The sequence below is a fragment of the Xiphophorus couchianus genome, chromosome 12 (genome assembly GCF_001444195.1).
Source record: "Xiphophorus couchianus chromosome 12, X_couchianus-1.0, whole genome shotgun sequence".
In the NCBI taxonomy this organism is placed as follows: domain Eukaryota; kingdom Metazoa; phylum Chordata; class Actinopteri; order Cyprinodontiformes; family Poeciliidae; genus Xiphophorus; species Xiphophorus couchianus.
The window spans coordinates 338,431-358,202 of record NC_040239.1 but is presented as its reverse complement, the minus strand read 5'-3'; the positions used below and the strand labels follow the sequence as shown (position 1 = coordinate 358,202).

General features: G+C 38.4%; 1 protein-coding gene across 6 annotated transcripts in view; it reads left to right on the top strand.

Annotated features, from left to right (window-relative positions):
• The first annotated feature begins 10,413 nt into the window (after positions 1–10,413).
• The window catches only part of abca2 (ATP-binding cassette, sub-family A (ABC1), member 2), a 147,644-nt gene continuing 138,285 nt past the window's right edge, over positions 10,414–19,772 (top strand). For 3 of the 6 annotated variants that reach the window (XM_028034937.1, XM_028034938.1, XM_028034936.1), the window contains exon 1: positions 10,414–10,762. In XM_028034937.1, the coding sequence (XP_027890738.1) occupies positions 10,697–10,762 (66 nt within the window). In that variant the 5' untranslated portion in view covers positions 10,414–10,696. The remainder of the gene's footprint in view (positions 10,763–19,772) is intronic. The other 3 variants (XM_028034943.1, XM_028034941.1, XM_028034940.1) reach the window with 1 other exon arrangement.

The following is a 19,772-nucleotide window of genomic DNA, read 5'->3' as shown; positions in this document are numbered from 1 at the left end:
CAATTGTAAAATGAAACTGACAGGTTGCATATTTGATACTTGCTCACAGCTCTTTTTGATAAAAACCCTTCATTTAAAACAGACACAGACACACAGCTTCCAGAACTAAATCTATAGCTAAGCTAATTTATGCTGGTAAATAAAATCAAGAGTTTGGTGGAGATAATATAGCTTACCTTCCAGAGATGGCACTAGGCAGCAGGCGCCTTGCTGGCAGATTATGGCGTTGTCCTCCTCTGGTAGAGGAAATCCTGCCTACAGAGACTTTTTGACTCATCTTTTGCTTCACCCTCTCAGTTTCTTGTGGTGTACCCGTCTTTTTACATCCTCTATATCTGGTCAACAACACTGAGTGTCACAGTCTTTACGGGGATTTTAGGACATTTCTTATTTTTGTATTATTTTGTATACTGTGAATTCTTTGTTCTTTTTTCTAGTCATTTTTTTTTCTTTGTCAGGTTCATAACGTTAGTATTAGTTTTCCATCTACTGACTTCCTCGTCCACGTTAGTATGTCCGCTGTTTACCAGATTCCTATGTTTTCCTCTGTAATTAGTTTAAGGTAGTCTGTGTGTTTCACATTCTCATTGACTCCACGGGACTGCTTGGCTCTCAGCTGCAACAGATCAGTTCTTCTGATCACCTCTTTTAGGCAATTTTATCATTGACTTTGTAGTGTTTGAAAATAGTTTATATCTTTATATCTCAGTATCACACAAAAGCTGAGGCCATCGTGCTATGAGTGAAGTAGAGTCTGGACACACAAATGGACCTTTTGGAATGACCTGGAACGGGTCACAGCACAAAAAACATTGAGTTTGAAAAACACGTTTATCTGTTTATCTATGGATTCAGTTTTCTTGAAGGCACGAGGAAGATTCCAGAGGCACAAGGAGACAAATAAGATGTCAGTGTGGAATATGTGAATATGCTCACGTTGGAAAACAGGTGTTGGGCGGAGCTCTATAAAGAGGGACCCTGTCCAGAGAACGGGTGGGACTTTATTGGCTTTGTCCCTCTGACCGGTCTCTAAATTTTCACTAACTCTGTAATGTTTAACTAACATTAAACTATGCATTTTGGGCTTGCTTAACCTGCATATGCATTGGTTAATAACTGCTCTTATTTATTTAAGTCTGTCTTACAAAGTCTTCACTTATGCATCCCACAGAGGCACATTACAGACGAACACAAAAATATACTTAAATTTTAACCAATTTATTGTTGAATTCTTGGGTTCTCTGATTGCTGGACTCTGGTTGTCTTCCCAGGTTTTCTGTTTCTCCTGTTCTCTCCATTGTTTCTCTGCTTTGGATTTGTTTCTGTGGGTTTTGTGCAATTTATTTTCCTCACTAAGTCAACATAACCTTAACCCTGCCTGCCTTCTCTCTGCATTTGAATCCTCACCGTGCAAACAAAATGACATTATGTGAATATTTGTTTTCTGTACAGCTATCTTAAATTTGTGTTATTTGGTTTTTCTGTCTATTAATCATATTAATATATGCAGTGGTATGAAAAGGCTTTTTCCTATTCAGAGTTATGCTGTTTTTGTCTTTTTTCCATTTCAATTTTCACATTTTTCAACAAAGTTTAATAACAGAAAAGTGCATGACAGAGTAAATACAATACAAATGTTTTCAGTTGAGGACTTCATTTACTAAAGGATATGCATTACTTAATAACTGCATTTATTAAAGGATAAAAGCTATCCAAAACATGCTGAAATATTCTTACTGTATAATTTTAGAAGTTCTAGGTCATTTAAACACTGTTGTGGTAGTGAGATACTATCCGCCTTCAGGAGCTAGAATTTTGTTTTCTAGCAGAAATTCCTGAAGGAGAATGCTATTAGTTATTGAACTTAAGTATGGGCATAGTAAGTCATCCTTGCATTGCAATGCACAGTCTCTCTTGAAAACAAAGGTTTTTAAACCATTCACGCTAGATTGAATTTAAGCAATTATGAAAAGAGTAATTTGAAGAACTAAAATCCCCCCACAGTGATGTAAAAGACTGCCAGTTACCACAGACACTTGTTGCCAGGGCAGCATGACCGACCTTTAGGTTACAGTTACATTTTAACACAGGGCCAGTTTTCTTGTGGATGAAAACTCTCTTTGGAAACTGTGTTTTACATTTACTCAGATTATCTTACTGTAATGTTTAAAGGTGTTTAATGATCTAAAGCATTTGACAAAAAGCAAAAACTGATGAAATTTAGAAGAGGTTAATACAGTTTGTTAGAACAGTGTTTCCCAACCCTGGTCTTCAAGGCGCACTGCCCTGCATGGTTTAGGTATTTCCTTGCTTCAGTCCAGCTGATTTCAAATGATGACTGATTAACAGGCGTTTGTTGAACTGCAATCAGTTGAATCAGGAACATTAAAGCAGGGAAACCTCTAAAACATGTAAGACAGTGTGCCTTGAGGACCAGGGTAGAGAAACACTGTGTTAGAGGATAGACGAAACCTTGGCAGTCCCTGCAGCACTTCCGACTCATGCCACCCACTTTCACAAGTTGTAACTGACTTGTGAAATAGCTCTAGCACCTATTCTTTTTCAGAATTAGTGGCACTTTACATTATTACTGATTTATCTTCATGCATCTGCCCTTCCCTTTCCTGTTCTTGCTGCACTGCAGAGTTAAACGACTGCCGAAAAACACAAACCACAGCACAACTACTGAAAGCAGTAGTATAGCTCCAGGGTCTGCATGTATTTGAAATCCAGAACACAACAACATGATTGAGGAACTCTGCCTGTGTCCTGCAGCTACACATTTAATTCCTGTGTCTTCTAAGCCAGTGTTTCCCTACCCTGGTCCTCAAGGCATAATGTCCTACATGTTTTAGAGGTTTCCCTGCTTTAATGTTCCTGATTCAACTGATTGCAGTTCAACAAACGCCTGTTAATCAGTCATCAATTGAAATCAGCTGGACTGAAGCAAGGAAATACCTAAACCATGCAGGGCAGTGCGCCTTGAAGACCAGGGTTGGGAAACATTGTTCTAAGGAGATGACGCTTACTTGATTTTCTTAATCTCTGTGGGCTTTGTTTTGAGGTTTTGGTTTCCTGTGTTGTGTATCATGTTCTTGTTCACCTTGGTCTTGTTGGTTCTGCTCTTAATTTGATCCTGAAAGCTTTACCCTACCACAGGAGCGCTGTGTGGCGTCCTGCAGCTCCGTTCCATGCGATCTTCACTATGCCGGCCGCATGCTGCCTGAGAACACTGAGGTATCTGGCCTCTGTGTTCTCAGATGTTAATGACTTTACTTTGTTGGGTGGGCATCTGCCTGGCTATTTTGGGTTTCTTTTTTGTTGGTAGGTGACATCAATCTTGTTTTGTTGATGTCTGTCTTGCTGCCTCCATCCCAAATTGTTCAAGGGCTTAGCTGTCATTGAGAGTCAGTTGAACTCCTTTGGCCCCACCATCCATTATTAAACAAATACATATAAGCTGATATGTTTATATTCAATAAGCATTCAATTTATTGAGTTTGGAGTTTGAAAATATGTATAAAAAGAATATAGTGAAAACTAAAACTTGCCTAATAATTGTGCACACGGTGCATTCTCAATTTCTTTCTTTCAGACTTCAAGGGTTATTTCTTGGCATAACTGATTTATTTTTTTGAGTAGATGCAGATCTCTGCGGTAGCTGGTGGTAGATTTTTGTTTTCAGTGGTGAGGACTCTGAGTGTGTGTGTGCATGTTATAGGGCCCAAAACCCAGCTCCCATATGAAGAGGTGCTGTTTATGGGTTAGGAGTCAGGTTTAGGAGTAAGGTGTGAATTGAGTTTAGGTTGGCTTTAGGGTAATAGTCAGGGTTAGGCTCTAGAAAGGAATAAAAAATGAATTCACGTCAATGTAAAGTCTCCGTGAAGACAGACAGACATACTTTGTGTGTGATTTTATTTTCAGTTTTGCTGCTAAGACCGAGTTTCAGTCCTGACTGTTTGTTCATACCCTGTTTGTTCAAACCCTATCGTTTAATAATCGTTTAAAATTGCATACTGCTGGCTCATGTACAGACCTTCAGTTGTATCCTAACCCTATAAGGATCCTCCACATATAAAGTCCATAATAACCTAATTCTATTGTACATCAGAAATCTGATTGGTCCACATGTTACTACCAGAGCACTTTGTTGCAGGTTTACTGCTGGATCCTAGATGTTCTTACTGTAGACTGGGAAGCAACCGGCTCCCAGTTTGTTTGCTTTTAAGAGTAAAACTTTTCTTTTAAATGATACTGCTTGTTAAGGTTAGCTACAGCCTCAAAAATATTGCACACATCTTAATAGCATACATTTTTGATTTTCCAAAATATCTTCCCTTACAAAAAGTCCAACATCTTGAGGAGTCCAGAAATGTTCTGTAGGGCTATAGTGTGAATGCTCTAGTGATTCACAATATTATTAGTAATTATCACTACTGACAGCGTTGTTTAGCTGCTAGTATATTTCTATAGTGTTATTAATGTCTGTTTTACTCTTAATGTGGTTGTTTTTGTATTAAAACTGTTTAGCATTTAACTGTTAGTCTTGAGCTTTGACCAGTTAGTTAGTTTGAGTCTAAATGAAGTTCTACATCATTTAAATTTAAAAAGCACTTATGACAGGGGGAATAAATGCTGATATTTAGGTCTTTTTACTCACTTGTGTTAATTGTTATATTGTGGAAGTCAGCAGAAAAAGACAAAAATATAATTTGTGTCTTGTTTTATTCTCAATGTCTTCCAACCAAAACCAAAAATAGAATGTAGGACAACCGTTGGTGTCTTCTAACCTCACCTTCTCCCCTTCACAATAAGAGTATACATTCGGGTGTGAAATATATACATTGTATCCGCCACACAGGTCACCCCTGTTGCAAATTAAATACAGTTTATTGGTTTCATAAGTTCCTTTGGACAAAGATAGTCAGTTTATTTTATTATACAAAAATGACCACATTAAAAGTAAAAGTCTATGCTGGCCCTGGAAACCTCAAAGCTAAGGGACAATTAAACCCAATTAAATAACATTAGACTGTTTGGGGGAGGAATGATAATAAAGAAAACACAAATACAACTAAATGCACCTAAGTGTTCCCCAACAAAAACACACTCACATAAAAAGCCTTGGTGATACAGCAAGGGAAAGAAAAACTACCCTTCCATTAGTCTCCTCAATCTGAATAAAGTAGCTTGGGACCCAGGGACAGCATAGGTCATTTTTATTGTTTAAAACAAGCCAGAAGGCTAGACAATAAAAACTCCCCTTCCTTCAACAAAACTAGCAAAAAGAAAATACTATTAATCAATAATAACTATCCCAAAAAAAGAAAGAAATTCTAAACTAAAACTGAAACAGTAGCAGGCCAACCTTCTTTAATGCAAAACCAGTTAGTTGTACTCTGTATGTCACTCGCTCTAGAAGTATCTCTCCTCTGCATGAATCATCAGCCTGGGATCTGATCTCCTCAGCGATCTACCTGCTTTTAAATGCAACTGCTGATTACCTGTCTGGCTAACGAACCAGCTGCGCTCTGTCACGGCGTCTTCCAAATATGGGCAAAAGGAAGAATGCGCAACACTATACTTCCGGGACAAAATGCCCCGGCTACAGATTAAATATTGTTTAATATGACTTTTTCCTATGTCTAAGACTGTACCAACAAAAAATCTCTCAGAATAATATATATGGCACCGTAAAAGCAAAAATGTGAATTTTTACTTATATCTGTTTAACAACCCTGGTTATAACAACCAGATGTGTTATTCTTCTGTGAATCTAGTAATTCATTTGTTCGTCATTGACTTTTGCTCAATTAAGTTTCTTATGTATACGTTATAAATACAATTTTTATCGTAGTTGATCATGTTGTTTTTCATGTTTATTTATTTTATTCCTCCTATAATTGATGGAGATAGTCAGATATTATTTATAATATATAAAGGTCTTGTTTATATCATTTAATTAGCTCTACATCCTTAAGAAAATTAAAAAATATGGTGTTTTATAAGCCAGTTTATCTTTTAAGGTGCCAGTAATGCCAGAATTAATAGTAAATAATAAAGACTTTGTGCTATTCTCATTTAGTGATGTAGTTATGTTAGTTGTGTTACCACCCCACGCCACTAGAGGCAGTAATAGACCCGAAAAGATACGACTATGGGCAGATTTAGAGGTACACAGACCCCCATAGACATGAATGGGCTCTTTGCACCTCAGCTTCCGCGTTCGGGGAAAAGCGGCTCATTTTTGTCCGGTCTATTAAAGATGTCATTTTACAGTCGGTGTTTGCAGGGCTTGCCAAAGCTAACAATTAACAATGTACATGGTATTTGTAAGGCGGGATCTAAAGCCCCATCAAGCAAACTGGAAAAAGGTTTTAAGATGTACATATTGTCATACATTCATGGATATGAAGGTGAATCTTACTTTAAAGTTCTTTAAACTTCGTGGCTAACATTAGCTTTAGCTTATGCTAATAGGGAATATTCTCCGACATTTTACTAATACAATTGTACTATTTAAATATCTAAACATTCTTATTCTTTCTAACGGACAATGTTCTTACGTTATTTTGTATTCATTTTTAAGTTTATTGCTTTAATGTGTGTTTTTTGTCGTTAGTGTCAAACAGAGACCAAGTAACGAGATTACGTTCGGGCTTTTTGCTTCCGAAGCAGGAGAAGCCCCATAATTTTTGTTTATTGTATTTTTGAGTTCAGACATATTTAATTAAGAAACCAGAGGTGGGGCGAGTAACACACATTTTAAAAAGAAAAAGGTTTGTTGCGGTGTGGATGCTTACCTCTAAAATCGGATGTCATCATCAGACCCTGCGAACCTTTGTAATCCGAAGGTAGAATGGATTTTCAGTTCTTCGATCTGGCTTGTTAGGGCTTTTATTTCTTCTTTTAATTCATGGTTTTCATTTATTACCATGTCCAGGCCAGCTGGTTCTGGGACAGAGCAATAATCGTGATCTGCATATGTGCATTCCACAGGCGGATCAGTTGCGCCGCTGTCCGGCTCTAGTCTGCTCACTCTTTCCCATACACTGGCTCTTCCAGGCTGAACACAGAAGTTGTTCCATTGAAATAGCACAGGGAGGCTCCTTTTTTTTACCATTCTTCTCCCGCCAGGAGTTTTAGGCTGATGAAACTGATCCGGAGGGAAGTGAAGGCTGCAAACTTTGCTATGCGATGTTAGCTTGATGTTGTCGCGACGAATATTGACAAGCCATCATCTTTGTAAGTGAGGATCGCTTGGAAATCCATGAAAACTTAAATGACTGTTATATTTAGAAGACGCTGTGCACCGTGGAACACAACAGTGTTCATGGTATTGCTTAAATTGCCTTTGAAATACGAGTTTATCTTTCCTTGCGGTCATGGTCACTCAAAAGGAAAAAAATGAGCTGTATTTGCGCATTCATAGAATGGGCTCTTTGCACCTGCCGCGCTGACGTCATAACCGCATGCGGAAGACGGTGGCTTGTAAATATTCGTTGCTACCAGTTAAAGCTAACGATGCATAGCAAAGTTTACAGCCTTCACTTCACTCTGGATCAACTTCTTCAGCCTAAAGAAGAAGGTAAAGGAGCCTCCTGTGTTATTTCCATGGAATCACTTCTGTATTCAGCCTGAAAGAGAGTTTATGGGAACAAGAGAGCAGACCAGAGCCAGACAGCCGAACAATTGAGCCGCCTGTACACACTGCTGTAAACACTGCCCTGCTTCACAAGAAGCATGCAAAACTAATAAAGCGAAGTAACACAGAGACCTTAAGGAACATGGCCATATTTTTCTAAAAGCAACAACTTTGAACCCGAACAGTCAGCTGAACTAGAACTCCGACACCAGAGCTGCTCTACTGTTAAGCTATGGGCTTGTTGTTCCTCAGGCTTCAGAAGCAAAAAGCCTGAACCGTAAAATCCCCGTTACTTGGTCTCTGACACTAACGACAATAAACACACGTAATATACTTGAACACAAGGTAAAAACATTGTCCGTTAGAATGGATGAAAAATGTTTAGATACTTAAATAGCATATTTTTACAAGAAAAATGTCTAGCATAAGCTAAAGCTAATGTTACCAACAAAGTTTAAAGAAAGTAAAACTCACCTTCATATCTGTGTATAACGAGGCGAACATCTTAAAACCTTTCTCCAGCTTATTGTCGGGGCTTCGGATCGATGTACATCATTAGCTGTTACCTTGGACAAGCCCTGCAAACCCCCAGTGTAAAGTGCCTTTTTCAATAGATCGGAAACGATTGAGCCGCTTTTCCCAGATGCTGAAGCTGAGGTGCAAAGAGCCCATTCGTAGAGGCCTCATGGAGCGGGTCGGCCCATTGCTGCGATACTCACAGCGTCCGCCATATTGAATGTGGCCTATGTGCCGTAAGCTAATTCAAGGAAATGGACCGAACTTCAGAAAGTTCTACAAAGCATTTTAAGTTAATACCAGTAACTGACACATTTTCTCACACACTAATATATTTGGTAATCAAAGAAAGCACTAAAGACAGAGTTTTTAACTTTTGATATGATTATTTAATTGTTTTGGGGTATTTCTGATAGAAATGATTCTGATAGCTTTCATATTGACATTGATGAACACTTTTACAGTGTTTTATTAAAGAACACATCTACATGATTCCATAATTTAATGTACATTTAACATTTCAAGACAAGAAAAAAAAGTATTTTCTTGTATTTATTTTTTAATATATTATTGAAAAATGACTTAATTTATCAAACATTAAACTACATATTTTTCTTACTCTTTTTCCGGAAAGAAAAAAAAATTATTATAGTATATGTCAACTCTGCAATTGACAGCAAAGAGTGAAAATAATTCTAACAGAGTAATTTTTTTTATTTCATTACATAAGCTGCATTAATACAGTAATATTTCAGATTGAGATATTTAAAAATACACAAAAAGTGAAAGAATAAAACACATTTATTTATTATACTGGGAACACTGGCCACAGGCAGGGCGTCAGTCTGCTGGTCAAACTGGGAGAACTCCAATGACTTCTGAGACGTCCTGGTACACAGGCTAAAGCCAAGGATAAAAGAGAAATTATCCAAAACTGTAATAGAAAATACATATCTGATTCCTTCACATTCAAAAAAACATAATTTCAGCATGTTGGGGCTCTGACTCGTAGCACTTTTATAGCATAGCTAAATACCGGCATTGTGAAGCTGAGCTGTGAAACAGAGACTGAAGAACAGCAGCTCCAGCTGTGATCCTGACTGACCTATCCTCACAAAATCCCCTGGTCTTTAATGCACTTCCTCTCTAACAGCGTTTTCTCATCAGCTCTCTCTCATTAGAAAACACAGTATGAAAACGTTAGCTACACTACGAAAATTACAATCAGTGGTTACTTCGGGCCAATTTAGCTACATAGGAAATATTTCTCGGTTGTTTAGAAGCGGGTTTCTGGCTGCAAAGTCAAGTAGTTCTGCTCTTTCATCCTTACCTGTGAAATGTAATGCCAATGAATTCAGTTTGTATTGTAAAATGGTTGAAACAAGTCCACACAGCACATGACTTGGGGAGCTCCTATCGCTCTGCTGCCACATGCAAGATGGCGGTGACGTAATAGCTCAGATCTAATTACATAATGATTTTGAAATTTTGTTTGTTTTTTTAATGAAGCCGGGAGTAATGCAGCACACAGAGCTTCAAATAAAATGGGTCCTTTATTTGTTTAGATAAAAAAGGACACTTTTCTCTCTCGAGTTGCAAAGAAACAAATGAAAGAATGAGGATCAATATAGGCCGAAAGAAATGACCCGTATTCTATCAATATAAAGCCTCAGCTTCAGTGAAAATGGCGGGCTCACGATGTAGTAAGGTAGCTTTACATAAAAGCTGAACTCTAGCAAAGGGTGTAATAAACAGCAGTGGCACTTCTAAAGGAGGACAAACAACGAAAAACATAACATTAACATCCTCTCTTTAGCTTTGTTCACGGAAGATAATTCAGCTTCGACATTAATTACCGAACACTTGGATTCTCTGCTTAGGTGGCCATATAGTCTTTTTTTTTTTCCACCACGTCTCGGCACACAAAATGTCCTTCTCTTCCGTTTTTCTAGTTCGAGTGCCACGGTACATACGCAAGAGGTTTTTTCTACTTCCGGTAATTTTAGACCTCTCTGTAACAACAGCACCACATGCTGACAAAAACAAGAATTACAATCAGTCGGTGAAATAAAAGCAAAACATGGTTTACAAAATACATTTTTGACATGTACCCATTTTTCATCTGGTTACATTAAATTGGAAAATGAAATAAGGATTTATGGATCTATTTTTCGTAAGGGTGCGTTTTATGTTGGAGCCTTTGTTTTGAAGAGCCATACAGGAAGCGGATGTGTTGCTTAACGTGATTAGCTTTACGACATCAGCTGCCGTTCCTACTTTGCTCTCTGGCTTCAAGTTCTAGCCGCTGCGTTTGGAAGAAGGATAGATCCACCGGGATATAGAGGACCACGGAAAGACAGAACACGACCCGAACCGGTCTTCCTCCAGGTTGCCGAGCCGCTGAAAGGCGTGCCGTTCCGGGCCGTGCCAGGCTCAGACGGGATGCGCTGGAAGAATCCTCCCGTCCAGCCACAGGCCACCGCTGGTGTGCTCATCTGGTAAATATAGGACACACCGAGGCAGGAGGGAGGCGAGATGGGCTTCCTGCACCAGCTACATCTCCTGCTGTGGAAGAACATCTCTCTGAAGAGGAGAGGGCCGGTAAGAGCATTCTGCACCCGCACAACAGAACACCCCTCCCTCCTGTTGGGCTGTTACTGGGGAACCAGACGGGAATCGAGGGAGCCATCCTGAGCTCTGCTGCATCACCTGCTTCCGTTATTTAACCGGAGCCCGATTCGGAACCCGATCTGTTCTCAGATGATGACAGAGGCAGCCGGGTAGAGATGAGCCTGGGTTGGGCTCGTTTAGGCACCTTTACTGCCTGAGCACCGCGCTGAGAGGAAGGAGGAAGTTGGCCAGAGTGCTGTAAACAGGTTGTTGATTGTGGAGAAATTACAGACTTGAGGAAAGCAGCTCAGCTCCAAGATTAACATCAGCAAACTGTACTGCGTCTGTCTGGTTCAGGCCCGTGCAGAGACCACTGAAAGGGCAGGTGCTCAAAAAAAAAAAAAAGGGCACATCTAACCGCATTCTAGGAAAGACTATTAACAAAACCACACAGCTTTCAGAGCTTAATAAAATGATAAATTACAAAATTGTGAGACATACAATATAAGCTAAGGAAAAACTCTATATGGAGCATAACACAGGGGTGTCCAAACTTTTTGCAAAGAGTGCCAGATTTGATAAAGTGAAGATGCCCGGGGGCCAATAGTTTGTTCGGACATTTTTTAACTACAAAAGTTTCACACACTGTTATAAAACAATTTTCATTGTCACAATTATCTTTATTTTTCAAATGACAAAAAAAAAATAACCAAATATAAGCCACTCAGGCAAATGAGAACAACTCTAAAAACCCAAATTCTGCCTTTCTTTCATATCTGGAGAGTCAGATAACATTGAACAAACTGTATGAAATACCTTAAATTTACATGAGTTTAAAAATATCTTTGCCTCAAGAACATTTTAAACAGGAGTTATAAGTAATGCAAAGTTGTCTGTTATTATTAAATCTTAAAACAAGTGAATTTTGCTCGTCATTTACAATATCTACAGGTTCATAACCAAATCTTACTCAAGAGTTTAATAAAAATAAGTGCCATAAATCCAGGTGCATAAATGTTCTTTTGGCTTTTCACTGCTGATAGTGACAGACGTTACCGTTCAAAATACTCAGTTTTATGTCCTCAACTCTCAGTGCCACACTGTTACTGCCAGGCAAACATTTTTCTCAAATTCTTGCTTCTTCTCAGGGCAAAATGTTCTCCACCATTTTCATAACACAGTCTTTGATAAATGTATCTTCAGTAAAAGGTTTGCCATGTTTAGCTATTAACATTAACTTCGTAGCTGCTTTGGTGGTATTTTCTTTTGACTCACAGGCCCGCGTGAAGAATCGCTGTTGTGATGCCAGTGCAGCTTGGAGCTGCTTCACTTTTTCAGCACGGTCACTTCCTGTTAGCTTGTTGTATGTGTTAGCATGTTTAGTCTGGTAGTGTCTCTTTACGTTGAAATCCTTAAACAAGGCAACCGTCTCACAAATTAGACAAGCACAATTGCCTTGATTTTCAGTGAAGAAGTATTGTAATTCCCATCTCTCTTGAAAGCGGCGGCCCTCACTGTAAACTTGTTTTCTTTGCAGTGGCCATGGCAGAAATGAGTGGAGAGCGGTTCGCTGCACGGGGGCAGACTGATAGTATTAAAGTGGTGCTGCCACCATTTGGTGAAAGGAGGAATTACAGTTTCAAGTTTTATGATTTATTTATTCTGTTTGACAGTGCAGGCGGGCCATAAATAATACATTATAAGACCGAAGCTGCGGGCCGTATGAAATCTGACCGCGGGCCGTGATTGGCCCCCGGGCCGGACTTTGGACATGCCTGGCATAACACTATGCATATGTTAGATATTTTATTAGTAATTTCTTTCTGCAGGTCTATTTTGTTATAGGAAAGTATTGCAATATTCAAACCCGCAATTTAGCAAAATATGTAAATCAGAGCTGATGGTTTAGCTCCGATTTACATATTTTGTCTTTACAGAATGACACTATTAAAAATATAAACAAGGGCACAATACAACCTTTTAGTGTACTGTAATTTATTTAAAAAAAAAGAGCTGCCTGTTTGCTGCACTTACATTGGAAATGAAGATTCAGGAAAGCAGAGCTGCATCAAACTTTAACGTGAAACTGCAGAAAAAAAAAGCACAAATTGAATTGTTAATGCATGTCACCATGAGAAAAGCCTCCTGAGACTTACTGCCTACCAAAATGTATGCCTATATCTCTATTTGTGTCTTAGTGTATTTTGTAAGTACCTATATACATTTTCTTCAATCTTTCCTCTTCTTTTTTTCTTCTCAGTTTCTCTTTTTTTTCTTCATTGTCTCATCTTCTCTGTGTTGAGTGGAGGCCGATGTCTCTTATTTATTTCAGTCTCTTTTTTCCCCCAAACTGAATCTAAGATTATTATCCAAAATCTTATTTTCCTTCATGGTGATTTAACTGTTTAAAAACAAACTTCCAACTTTTAAGCATTTTTGTTATTTTTGTTCTCTTCTGTTCACAGCAGCAGTTTTCTGTTGGTCATGTCTCGAAAAATGTCAATAACCTCACTGTGAATGATTGGCACATCCTTCTCAATTGCCAGCAAAAGAAGGTCTGACAACCTATCCTCCTTGCATAAGCTGCGTAGTTTTGTTTTCACTAGCTTCAGTTTTGAGAAGGAACGCTCAACGGTTGCTGTAGACACTGGTAAGGTGGCGTATGTTTTCAATAGTCCAGTCAGGTTGGGAAAAACCAGATCAGCATTGTTTTCTTTGATGACAGACAGCATTGATGACACACTGTAAGATGAAAACTCCAAATATGAATTGTGAAAAACCTTCAGCTCTGTCTTCAATTTTTCTTGGTCATCAATTTCATAAAACTGGCAGAGCATCTTTAGAGCTTGAAGTGCTTTTGGAGGAACTGTTGCATTGGTCCAGTTTTCTGGGACAGTAAGGCAGTGGAGGGCATTTAATATTTCCCAGGTAGCATTATCTACTCCCTTAAACCGTTTCTGAAGCTCTTGTGTAATGGAGTCTACAAAAACATAATATACCTGTGCACGGTAGGACTCCTTCAAGGTATGGAAAACATGGTCATCAGAAGCGCCTGTACCAACCACAGTAAACTTTGCTGGCACTTTCCTCTTCCTTCTGTGTCCACTGACTTCTTCAGTGGGGTCAAGCCCCACAGCTGCAGCCTTTTCTGTGGCTTTCTTATACATTTCCTCAAATTCTTCTTCTGATCTGCAATGCTCCAGTGTCTGTAGTACCCCTTCAACAATTTTGTAGGCTGCAGCCAGGTCCATATCTTTCTGCTGTAACGCATCTGATGCAACTGCAGTTACTGGGAAGATGGGGCAAGTAATTTCCAGACATAAGAAGAATTCAAAATTGATGTTCTTCAAAAGGACTGCTGCGTCACCTGCTGATGGATCAGGGGGGCTTTCCTGAGTCATATTCTCTAAGAACTTCATAACAGCTGGAAGGACCTTCTTGAGAGACTTCAGGGCTCTTTCTCGGCAGGCCCAACGAGTGTCAGACAACTTTTGCAGTTCAACTGGGCGCTGATGTGGTTGCATTCCTTTCTGAACCTCAATAAATGCAGTATGTCTTTTTGATGAGTTCCCAATGAAAGCGTAAAGTTTTTCAACCAAGTTGAAAAATGTGACAAAACATATATTTGATTTGGCACTTTCAACTAACACCAAATTAAGACAGTGTGCCTGACAGTGGACATACAAAGCCTTGGGATTGTGCCTGAGAATTCTTGCCTGAAGTCCCTTGTAGTGTCCTCTCATGTTAGCTGCTCCATCGTATCCCTGACCTCTGATGTTATCCATTTTTAGATTGTTTTCCTTCAGTACGTCCAGAACCAGATTTTCAAGGGCTTCTCCACTTGTGGACTGAATGTTGCACACCTGAATAAATCGCTCCTTAATCTGCATATTGTGCATGTATCTGACCACAAATGACACTTGTTCCATGTGTGAAACATCTGTGGTTTTGTCAATAAGAATGGAATACAGCTCACTTTCTTCTATTTCAGTTTTGATTGCATGTCTTACTGCTATACCTAATGCTTTTATTATGTCATTTTGTGTTCTGTTTGATAGTAGTGAGACCAGTGGTCTTTTGTTACTGTCCAGTGTTTCTTTCAATCTATCAAGGTGCAATTTAATGACACTATCATACTTGCCGAATAACTCGACAAGCTCTAAAAAGTTGCCTCGATTTAGGCTTCCTGAAGTCTCATCATCTCCTCTAAATGACATGCCCTGTCTTGCCAGATAAAGTGTAATGGAAATCAACCGAGATAAAATTTCTCTGTTCCTCTGCTTTTCTTTGTCTTTTGCAGCTTGTGATTGAAGGTTACCTGTTTCCAAAACTGCCTCCAGGGATTTTTTCTGAAAAGTGTTCCACTTTACCATAGCACACATATGGGACTCTGATCCACTGTGCTCTTTAATTTTCTGTAATGCTTTGTTCCATCTGTTTAATCCTATTGTCTTCCATGATTTGCGGAACATGTGCTTTTCTTCATTCAAAAAAACACGACAGCTAAAACAAAACATGGAATTTAAACTGGGAGAATACGCCAGCCATGGGTTACTCTTATACCATTTATTCTGAAAAGACCTTCCTTCTTCATTTTTAGGAAATGACAGCTCTGGTTGGCATGGTCCTTGGTTTACACAATTTTGGATAAATGCTTCATCATATTTTATGTTGAATTGCAAGACATGTGCTGGGTCATTTTTGGTGTGGAAGGTCCATTAAAAATACGAATGGCTTCTCTCTGACTTGTTGCTCTGCATTTTCATCCATAGTGTTTATTTCTGACTGTTGTCCCTCTCCTTGCCTGTCTTCCTGTGTTGCTGACTGCATTTTTGTCTCCTCCTCCGATCTATCACTTTCCTTCTGTCCATCTGGGAACAAGAAACAAACTAATCATTATTCTACACCTAAATTTAGTACATCTTAGCATAAGAAAAACACAACAGATGCCCTGTAATATTAAATATATTGTTCACTACCAAAAGTTACATGTTGATAATGTTAAGAACATTTTTTTTTTTTTGTTCATACCTGCAGTACTCGTTCTGACCCAGTCGGTCAACAATCCACTACCTTTTGCTGCATCTATCAATTCTTTTCTTTTTTGTTTCTGCCGTCTTTCTTTACGTGGCATCTTTGAACTGAAAAAAGCAAAACATAATGAATTATGATAAGAACACTGTATTAACCACACTACCAATTATTTACCTTTGTGTTTAAACCAATATGTTTTTCAGTCCTTAGCACAACATAATATTAATTTCAGAGAAAAGGAGGCCTCTGCTGTGGAGCTCAATATGTTTCACAATTATTCTATTAAAAATATAATAATAACCTCAATTAAATAAAATACAATTGTGATCAATACATTTTGAATTGAAACAATTTTTAAACAAAAGTTTTGCTTAAAAATTTTTTTTTTTAAATTAAAATCAGAGATTTATGTCTCAAAGTGAGAAAAATTATTTGTGAACAAACTTATTTGCTCATGTCATAAATCTTTTCTTGCTATTGTAAGTTTTTGTTTATGATTCAAAGTTTTGCTTGCTTCTCACATGACGTCGTGGGCGGGCCGAAAATTGCAACAAAAGAATTCTGATGTGTGCAAATAAAAGTTTGTTTTGCAAAGAACTTTTTAAGTTAACAAGACAAAATTTAGTTATTTAATTAAAAAAATTAAAATAAAACTTTTTGTTTAAAAAAAATAAATCATTATAATTCAAGCAGTTTTGTAAATTCTATTCCCCTTCAAGATACATTAACCTAATGCCAGAATAAATGCAATTAATATACATTATGCAGCAAAGGAAATTAGATAATCGGACATATATTCATTATAGAGAGATGATCGGTTTTGGATCGTTGATGTGGCCCCATCAGCTATAATGAAGAATGACCGCTATCATTAGCGATACAGGGAAGAAGCTTTTTAGTTATCTTGCTTTGCTACCAAACTCGTTAGCTAACAGCTAGCTAATAGGACAACAACAACAGCCTAATGTCTGTATGATAAAATACTGAATCGATAGATAAGAACAGTTTTTCCCTTACTTTTCCTTCCTTCCTCCTCCATGTTGAGCTCCGCAGTAAGCTACTGCGCAGTCTCACTGACTGAGCGGGAGGCAGCTGCGTCATGCGTCACGGACAAAAGGTCAAAGGTAACAAGGTGACCCGAAGGGCTTATTATGTTGTTTTTCTTTAAATAAAAACAACAACAACAAAAAATAATAATTTTAGTACATATCAGAGGAGGGCTTGGGAAATTAACTTAAAAAAAAAAAAAAATTGGACCAAAAGGGCACTTTAGGGCAAGGAGCAAAAAGGGCAGGTGCTCAAGCACCCCCAGCCCCCCCCCTCTGCACGTGCCTGGTCTGGTTGTATGTCCTGCTTTAATGTAAATTTAGTTATTGAGAACTGACACAGCAGCTCTGTGTGTGAATATGAGATTTATATAATTCCAGCTCAGTTCACTCTGGGAGAGTGCTGGGACATGGTCATGATGGAAAAGACGGAGGTGGGAGAAAAATCTGGGTTCATTGCAATCAACAAGACATTAAAGTTTCTTGTCTCCTAAAATTTTGCTTCCCCTTATACCTTTATATTTTTTTTATTTGAAGATCCTTTCCATAAAATAACAATTAATTGAAATGGAAGCTGTTTTACAAAATGCAAATTTTTAATTAAGGGCTCTAATTAATAAGCCATATATCAACAATTTAATGAATAAATAAATAGTCATATGAGCTCAAAAACAAAGATATTTATTATTTTCAATCTGTTATTCTACCATCAGATCAGTTTTATTTTTTCCATCCATCTTTCCAGTGTTTCAGGAATGCCTGATAATTCATAGAACTTTAAAAATGTGGATTGTGGATGCTGAGGTCTAAAAACAAAAACAAATGAAGTTGAAGGAAATTGATCAACTGTAGAAACATATTGAGGGATTATCAGTCGACGTCACGTTCCATCAGCCACTCTACTGCGCATGTCGCCTTCAGAACGCAGGCAAGAGTACATTAGTCTAACTATTTAAACAATTTACAATTAGGGTAATAAAATAATTCACAACTCGCAGCCAGTGCAGATCACTTCTCTTTACTCGGCGCAACTCCCACACGCAGCTTTGCGGCGTCTGCAGTTGTCAGAGGTTTTATTTTTAGCACATTGATTTTGTAACTTGCACTCCTCTCGCTCAAGCCGCTGCATTTTTAATTTTTGAAGGCTTAATTTATCACGTGCCTTGATAGATGCAGCTACATCTTCTTTTTCCCTCCAACTGTGACGAAACTAGGATGAAATGATTTTATTTATTTTGCACATCAGATTATTGGTTAATGTTTCATGGTTATGTTTCAAAAGCAATTCTAAACAGGTGGGTTTTTAGTCTACATTTGTAAGCACTCAGTGTTTCAGTTGTTTGCAGTTTTCTGGAAGTTTGTTCCAGATTTGTGGTGCATAGAAGCTGAATTCTGCTTCTCCATGTTTGGTTCTGGTTCTGGGGATGCAGAGCAGAACCAGAAGACCTGAGATGTTTGAAAAGTTGATACAACAACAGCAGATCTTTAATATATTGTGGTGCTAAACCATTCAGTGATTTATAAACTAACAGTATTTTATAGTTTATTCTCTGAGCTACAGGGAGCCAGTGGAAGGACTTTAAAACTGGGGTGATGTGCTCCATCTTCCTGGTTTTAGTCAGAACAGCAGCTGCAGTGTTCTGGATCAGCTGCAGCTGGAGGATTGATTTGTTGGGCAGACCTGTGAAGACGCTGCTGCAGTAATCAATGCGACTGAAGATAAACACATGGATGAGTTTCTCTAGATCTAGCTGAGACATTAGTCCTCTAATCCTGGAAATGTTCTTCAGAAGGCCGACTAGTTATGGTAGCTAATCTTACTTCCTGTTATAACTTGAGCAAATGGGATCATATAGATATTGAATAAGAGGGGTCCTAGGATTGAACCTTGGGGTACACCACATGTGGCTTCTGTCCGCTTCGATGAGAAGTTTCCTATTGAAACAAAGAAATCCCTATTGTTCATGTAACAATAGGGATGAGTTCTGGACCAGAGAGTCCAACCCAACTCTCCAGTCGTTTCAGGAATATGCCATGGTCAACAGGGTCAAAAGCTGCATTGAGGTCTAACAACCACCGCTGTATTTCTTCCACAGTCTGTGTTTATATGGATATCATTAAACACTTTGACTAGGCCAGTCTCTGTGCTGTGGTGACAGACTGTAAGACGTCAAAGCAGTTGGTTATCATTAGGAAGCCATTTAACTGTTCAAACAGCTTTTTCAATAACTTTGCTGATGAATGGGAGGTTGGAGATCGGCCTGTAATTCTGCAGTAGTGATTTGTCCAGATTGTTCTTTTTTATCAGTGGTTTGACACCTGCTGATTTTAAAGCCTGAAGGAAAACACCTGATGAGAGTGACGAGTTTACTATTTGGACCAGAACATTAGCAATGACAGACAGGAACTTCTTAAAGAAATGTGTAGGTAGGATATCCAGACAGCATTAACTTGAGCTTAATTGACTTATAATTTCTTCTAGGCTTTTATAATTAAGTAGTTGAAATGGATTTTTTTCTGTATTTGTTATGTTTTTGTATAGCATTGGTTCTAGACTTAGTGTGGATGTGCAGATTAATCAGATTTTTGTTTATTTTTTATTATGTACATATAAGGTGTGGGTCAGCAACCCGCTGCTCTGGAGCCGCATGCGGCTCTTTAGCGCTGCCCTAGTGGCTCTCTGGAGCTTTTTCAAAAAATTTGTAGGTGCGGCTTATAGTAAGGTCCGGAAAATACGGTATTTTCTAGAATTCAGTCACTTCACACCTGAATTTAAGCTTCAGCTGGTTTATTGTGGTGCCTATTGGTGCAGAGCAGACACCATGCTTTCTTTTTGAATCCACATCTTTTCAAAACCATGAATCTATTTCTTAGTTTAATAAAGTTGCTGCTACGTTTTGAATTAAATTGGAAGAACTTTG